Consider the following 8,401-nt stretch of genomic DNA (forward strand, 5'->3'; position numbering starts at 1 on the left):
CCTGAAAATAAAATAATCCAACCATCATCCTCCTTGTTTACATTTGGTAGTAATAACCAACCATTACCACCATCATCATCATCATCATCTTCCTTGTTTACATTTGGTAGTAATAATACCAACAATCCTTATTACATTCCTACTGAATCAAGATTAGATCAATTAAGGGCAAATAAACCACAATTATATAATGATGATAATAGTAGTAATAATAATAATATTAATGATGATAACGAGACACTAATGGAAGTAGACGAAGAAGAATCTCTGTCAACTCCAATAATAACTTCACAATTACCACTACCACTACCACCACCACCACCACCACAACAACAACAACAACAACAACAACAACTTATATCTTTACCACCACTACCACCACCACTCCAATCATCATCATCATCATCAACAACAACAACAACAATACAATTTATAACAAACTTACCACCATATAATAACATTGTCAACGATAATAATGATCGACAAAATACTACTACTCTGGCAATTTCAAACCACGAAGAAAATAATAGTAATTTGCCATCATCATCATCATCATCGTCGTGGGTATTACCACTACCACCACTACCACCAACTTATAGTCCTCCCATGCTAACTTATAATGATACTACTAATGACAGCACCAATAGCAATAATGGTGTTGTTTCTAAAAAGGACGAGAAAATTAAACTAATGCCAATAGAGAATTTAAAATCTGAAAATAACAGCAATGTCATTGATAATAATGATCAACAAAATACTACTACTCTGGCAATTTCAAGCCACGAAGAAAATAATAGTAATTTGCCATCATCATCATCATCATCATCGTGGGTATTACCACTACCACCACTACCACCAACTTATAGTCCTCCCATGCTAACTTATAATGATACTACTAATGACAGCACCAATAGCAATAATGGTGTTGTTTCTACAAGGGACGAGAGTTTAAAAACTGAAAATATCAACACACCCCTACAAAAAGTACAAGATGAAATAGAAAAAGAAGTAGCGGCACAAAATAACCAGGTCCACCAATTGGATTCTAAAATAAAGGTAATAAAGAAAGAAGATACATTATTGGACGACGAGAACGCGGTAGACATAAAAAAAGAAAGAAAAATTAAAAGTGCAGGTGATGGTGTCAGTAAAAAAATAAAAAGGGGGAATATAAAAAAGGGGGATACATCAATAAAAAAGAACAAAAAAATGACGATCCCGAAAAAAATACACCCAAAGAAGAAAACTAATATTATAATTGAAAAGGAAAATAAACAACAAAAAGAAACAAAAACAACACAATTGGTAGATATGGAAAATGATAAAATCCAATTTCATACTATGACGACCTTAAAATGGAAATAACCGAAAAAGAAGAAGTATTATTAGATGATGATCATGGTGGTGGGCTTGATAGAAGCAGAAGGGCTAATAAAAGGAAATTAGAAAAAACCAAAGAAGACGAAGAAGAAGAAATTCCAATAAAAATACCTAAGATTGAAAATCAACAAAAAGATCAACAAGAAAACCAATTTAAATTAGAAAAGGCAAATGCGTCTTTAGAAGGAAAAAATGATAGAACCAACATTGCCCTACTCGAAGAAAAGGAAAACTATAATAATAACGATGATGATGATGAAGAAGAACTCTGATAAAAAACTGATAAAAGTACAATATGTAGAAACATAATTAAGTGATATCATCATCAATATTAAGATTATTTCTAATATAGGTTGTTTGATTCAATTTATCATTATAATTATAATATTTTAAATATACACTAGCTATTTCTAATAGTATTAGTCCAATTAACACTATAATTTCGATAGATAACATTTGTTGGTCACTTATGTAAATATTGTAATTTTTTTTCAAAATCTTTAATATAGATATAACCAATAACACCAATGATAAGAATATCATTGTCACGAATAATGCATCAGATAGGACCATTTTGGATACAGTTCTCATTTTTTATATATTATATTAAACTCTACAAACTTTAAATTGCATATAAATATATATAGTATATCATTTTCACTAGTTAGATAATGGGAGTTCCGTTTCTTACAAATAAAATTCAAGATAATAATGCTCGGCTACCTTTACTAACAAAATACAAAAATAATAATGATAATCATTATCAATCGCAACATCTCAATGATATATATGATAATATCGGAAATGGGGGGAAACTGAATAGTATTGGTGTTGATGGAGCCATATTTTTACATGCACACATTAAAAGACCAGACAAAACTGCGTTGTTAGATGATGATAAAATTGATATAAAAAAATGTAATGCAACTGGTGTAGTTAATAGCATCATATATTATATAGAACAGATTTGCTCATTTTATGAATCTTTTAGGAAAGAAGAAATCATTAACGATACTGTTTATTGTTTTCTTGCATTGGATGGATCATCTCCAACCATCAAAAACAGAAAAAAAAGAGAAAAAATGGATGATTATAGTTTGTTGACCTTATCAGAAAAGAACGAACTCCATGAATATATTTTTCATTTATTAAAAGAAAAACTTATTTCTTTATCGTATCCCTATAATTTTTCATTAGAAAGTAACTATCATATTGAATACTCTAAAAGGGGAGAAGGGGAAGTGGAGCTAATGAAATTTACACAGAAATTCTGTGGGAATGAAACAAATGTTATACTTTCATCTGACTCGGATGTAATGGCCATGCTCGTTTTAAGACAAATAAAAAATGTAGCTATAGTAACCACCACATTAAGTAAAAGTAAAAACAGTGACACATATAGTGGGCCTTTTATATCAAATCTATATAGTTTATTGTGTGGCCTTAAATTTAATATTGATCAAATGATATTATACGTTATATTACATTTTATATTTTTTGGTAGTGATTACAATTTTGGTTTTATGATACACCCATCAGAGAGCAAAAAAAAAAATAATACACGAATTAACTGCTAAATTCCACGCAGAAAACAACGACTTTTCTTCCATGATTAGATCAATTGGAAATTGTTGTGTCAGATTTTCTAAACAAAATACAGATACCAATAATACAGTATCGCAATGGGCTACTCCCCTGAAAAAATTATTATTGATTAAAAGTATATGTTCTATATTATATTATGCGTCAATGGGCAAATCAAGTATTTTTTTAACAAAATTTTCGCCGTTATTATATACAAAATTCAATATAAAAGAGTTGAAAACTTTAGTAGCCGCTATTGATTTTTATGAGACTTAAAATGAATCATGTTATCAAAGTTGAAATTTATTTAGAAATTACATCTTTTCCGTCTATAATAGTAGTAACTGGAGGGAAAAATGGATGTCCAAATAATACTGAGGGGGTGTAATTAATAAATTGTTGTAAAAATTTTATATTATGTCCATAACAATAATCATTTTCCTCGGCGAAACATTTCAAGTGTAACATGGCATGAAATATAACTATAGTTATATCTAATACAGTAGGTCCTATTTTATATAAAGTATCATTTAATGCATTTAAACACGAAATATTTACTGTAGTATTGAATAGGGGTCTCTCGGCACCCAAAACAACAAAACGGTGATCAGTATTAATCAATTTATTTTTTTCTGATAAATGGATATAAATTGCTTTATTTTCAATTTGATCTACGATGCTATTTGATGTAGATAATCCTGGAAACAAAGATTTATTTTTCAGTTGTATGTCAATGTTATTATTATTATTATTATTATTATTATTAGTAGTAGTAGTAGTAGTGGTCGAACAGTTACAAATTCCTATAATTTCATCTGGAAAATAATATATATAAATTGCATCTTTGTTTATAAATGCGGAGATGTGTTCTTTGTTTTTGGCATCCTTTAATTCCCACGTATTTGGGTATCTATTCCACGACAATATATTACGTTCTTTGTCTGTTAAATCATGTAAATTAAACAAAGATTTTATTGTAATATCATATTTAGAAAAGTAATTTTAAAAAATAAATTTATTGATATTTCTAAAAAAATCTTCAAATTTCAGTTCTTTACTTATATTACTAGATGCCATATATGAAAAATATTCAATCCAATTATTATAAATGGCAGTTACATAATCGTGACATTTTTTTGAATCTGAATATATTAACGAAGCAACCGGTGTAGCTTTTATACTATTCATGGGACCTAGTACTCTGAATAATTTATCCATTTTCATTTCAAGAATATCAATTCGAACTCTTAGGTTCTCCGCTTCATTATTAGATATCATTTTTTTTTCTTCGTTTGTTGATCCCACTAAAAAGGTATCAGATATATATCTTTGTGGGTTTATATTTTTTTCGTTTGAAATAATAATTTCGTTTTTGATTGAAGAATATCTTTTTCTTTTTTTTTGGTTTTCTCTTTGGGTCATTTTTTTTAATTATTTAATAAAAAAATATTGTCGTTTTTAAATTTTATATAAATATATGTGTATATCATGCACACACACACACATATATACCTTGTTATATATTCTTTTTCAAATCCTGAGAGCAAATCTTTTTAGATAAGTCACACATTCTAAAAAAAACATGACTACTAAATCAAAATTAAATTTTGTAAATGATAATAGTAGTAGTAGTAGTAGTAGTAATAGTATTAGTAGTAGTATTAATGGCGATAATTATATTAACGTTGAATACCAAAATGGAAATTTAAAACACAACACTAAGTATCTCAAAGATGATGATAAAATAGGAGAGGAAAACGGCAACAACGACAACAATTATAATAATAATAATAATAATAATAATAATAATAATAATAATAATAATAATAATAATAATAATTGTTTTAGAAAATTAAATTTTGATTATAGACAACATATAAAATATAATATAAATGAACTGAAAAACTTACATTTTCACATACGAGAACTGAAAATCCAGATTACTAATCTAATTGAAAAAATGGATAATATTTGTTCATCTGAAAATAATATTAATAATAATAATGATAATACAATTGATATTTTTTATAATAATCCTTTATTTTTATATAATACACCATCACCATCCTTTTTATCTACCTCATCCTTTTCTTCGTATATCATGCCCATAAATGAAAATTGCGACCCAAAACAAATACATCAAAGCTTAATTTATGGCTATTCAGATTATTATAAATTTATCATTGGTAAACGTGGAAAAAAAATTAATAATTTAAGAAAAAAATATAATGTTATTATTGATATACCCGATAAATACTCACCAGAAAATCAAATCATTATAATGGGTCTCTGTAAACTCAACGTACTAAATACCCACATAAAAATTTTGAATACTATTGCATACGCCCTAAATTTTTCTAATTAATAATAAAACCTTTTATGTGTATATATAGTTAATATACTGTACACATTATACAAATAATTGTCCATTTCCAAAAATTCACACTAACTTTCCATTGGATATACTTGTATGAATTTTTTCATATAAATTTTCATATTGTAATATAGATATCGCCGGCTTAATTTTACTAGGTTGAATAATGGTATAATAATGTTTTATACAAATAGGACAAGGAATCAAAAGTGGAATTATGTGAATAAATGCATATAAATGGTCTGGTAAACAATTAGTTTTAGAATTTTTATTGTTTGCAGCATTTATTGAAAAGGCATGAAAAATATTCCAATATATTGGTCCCCAACTTGCCGGTCCATATAATTCAGGGGGCAACTTTGAATAATTAGAAAAAACCGTTTGATTAACATAGTGAATTGAATGTGGAGGAATTAATGAAATCTCTTTTATTGTATCACAGCACCCTGTGTTATATAAAGTTTTGGATAATTCTTTGAGTGTGTTCACTTTATTGAATTCGAGATTTTTTGTGAATAAAATTTGTTGGTAATTATGTTGACTACTTTCATTTTCTAGATACCATTCCAAGAAAAGGTGTTCAATTTCAGTTTTTTTATTTTCTATATCCTGGGGATTGTTGTTGTTATTATTATTATTCTTCTTAGTCAAGAAAACAATTTCCCATAACTGTTTTTCAATTTGTTGGGGACTCTTAACCTGAACTTTATAGCTTTCGTTGTTAATTATTGTGTTTACTAAAACCTCTAACATTTCAAAAAATCTTCTAATTTGATTTTTAATTTCTAATAATAATAATAGGTTATCATTGTTTTCATATGAGTACCATCTTAAAATAGAAAATATAGAATTGGTAAAAAATTCGGGGAAACATAAAATGGCTGGGTATTCTTTACAAGATTTTAATTTATAGAACATTTTCCAATTAAATAATAACTGAATTTCACCTTGTGATGATATGAAATCAATAGGAAAATTAATTGTTTTGGGGTGCATCTTTTTTTATTATGAAAATTATTTATACTAAAATAGTATCGCTGTTTACTGCATCTACAATGGTTTGTTTTATTTCATTATCAGGATTCATTTTTACAATAGTATTGATAAATGCCTCTCGAAATTTAGAAATAAACATCGTCTTTGTAGTTTGATTAATATATATATAGACAAATAAACGCGGGTCTAGTCTCGCATACATGACAACTTCCCCCTTTCCGCCTTCAAGTAATATACTCTATCAATGTTTCCTACATCAAATTTAAATTGAGTTAGATCATCATCACCTTCAATAGGATTATATATGTAATCAAACTCAACATTGAAATTAATATCCTTTATAGCATTTTCAAATTCATCTGGATAGGCAATGTGATTGCAGTTACTTCTATATCTATGGTGGATTGCTCTAGGATATGGCTTTAGCGTCATTACCCCAGTGTTATCTAATTTCAGGTTATTATAAACAGTTTGCCTCAGCCCATTTTCGATGTAAATAACTTGAAGCAATAAATTGGGGTCTCTTGCCCAAAAAATATACCCTTCGTTTTCAAGTCCATCATTCCACGTAGCTCCGTGCATATAGAAATACAATACCAACTTCTTATTTTTTAAATCATTCATTCTTCCAACCATTACACACTCATTTACATTTTCATAAAATGGTGATTTTTTGTGGTGTAAATAATATAGTCGATCAGTGGCATGTACATTTATATATTTTAAATCAAGAGGGACATCTTCTTTATCGACATCTAAATAATAATGAGAAAATAGATATTGTTGGTGTATCCAGAATGGGAAACTAAATCTTAAAAGATCTATTGGGGCATTTATTCTTTCTTGGTAACTTTTGAAATTATTCATTTTTTAATATATAAAATTTTATATTAATAAATTATGTAAACCCTTCTCTGTTTATTAGTCAACTTCTTCAATGGTTGGGTGGAATTGATTATTATGTAAATTTGATTCATTTCCGCCAAGTATATGTTCATAATCCTTTTTTATTTCTTTTAATTTATTTTCATAATCTTTTTGTTTAGCAGAGGGGGTTTCATCAATCCACTTGAGAGTACTTTCTAATTTTGATTTAAATATATCTATATTACCACTGTTATTATTTATGATATTATTTTGTATTTCTAAGCAATATGATTCTAATTTACATTTAGCTTCTATATCGTTTCTTAATTCCCGGTCTTGAGCAGCATACATTTCAGCTTCTTTGATCATTCGATCTACCTCTTCTTTGTTTAATCTTCCCGAGTCATTAGTTATAGTAATTTTTTCTGATTTGCCGGAAGATTCTTCGGTTGCTGACACATTTAATATCCCATTGGCATCAATATCAAATGTAACCTTAATTTTAGGTATACCCTTGGGTGCCTGGGGTATATTATTTAATTGAAACTCCCCCAAATAATTATTATCTTTAGTTTTAGTTCTTTCTCCTTCATATATTTTAATATTAACACATTCTTGGTTATCACTATACGTAGTGAAGTTTTCAAATTTGCTAGTAGGAATTGTCGCGTTTCTTTTAATCAAGGTAGTCATAATATTACCGGCAGTTTCAATACCCAATGAAAGGGGAGTCACATCCAGTAATAATAAATCTTTGATCTTATCAGATTTATCTCCACTGAGAATGGCAGCTTGAATGGCAGCACCATAGGCTACAGCCTCATCTGGATTAATCGACTTATTCAAATTCTTTTCATTAAAAAAAGTTTGAAGGAGGTTTTGTATTTTTGGAATACGCGTAGAACCTCCAACCAAAACAATTTCATCGATGTCACTCTTATCGAGCTTAGCATCGATTAACGCCCTTTCAACTGGCACTAGAGTGTTTTTGAATAAACTCCCACACAAATTTTCAAATTTAGCGCGAGTAATGGTAGTATGAAAATCAATTCCCTCATATAACGAATCAATTTCGATTGTCGCTTGTGTAGATGAAGATAAAGTTCGTTTAGCAGTTTCACAGGCAGAACGAAGACGCCTTAATGATCTTTTATTGTTGCTTAAATCTTTTTTATATTTTTTGTTGAATTCTCGTGTAAA

The 8,401-nt window shown here is 28.2% G+C and overlaps 1 protein-coding gene across 1 annotated transcript in view; it reads right to left on the bottom strand.

Annotated features, from left to right (window-relative positions):
- Nucleotides 1–7,255: 7,255 nt before the first annotated feature.
- The window catches only part of LOC137645172 (heat shock cognate 71 kDa protein-like), a 7,414-nt gene continuing 6,268 nt past the window's right edge, over nt 7,256–8,401 (bottom strand). The window contains exon 2 of the mRNA XM_068377999.1: nt 7,256–8,391. Within this exon, the coding sequence (XP_068234100.1) occupies nt 7,256–8,391 (1,136 nt within the window). The remainder of the gene's footprint in view (nt 8,392–8,401) is intronic.

This window comes from Palaemon carinicauda, chromosome 8 (genome assembly GCF_036898095.1).
Source record: "Palaemon carinicauda isolate YSFRI2023 chromosome 8, ASM3689809v2, whole genome shotgun sequence".
Classification (NCBI taxonomy): Eukaryota; Metazoa; Arthropoda; class Malacostraca; order Decapoda; family Palaemonidae; genus Palaemon; species Palaemon carinicauda.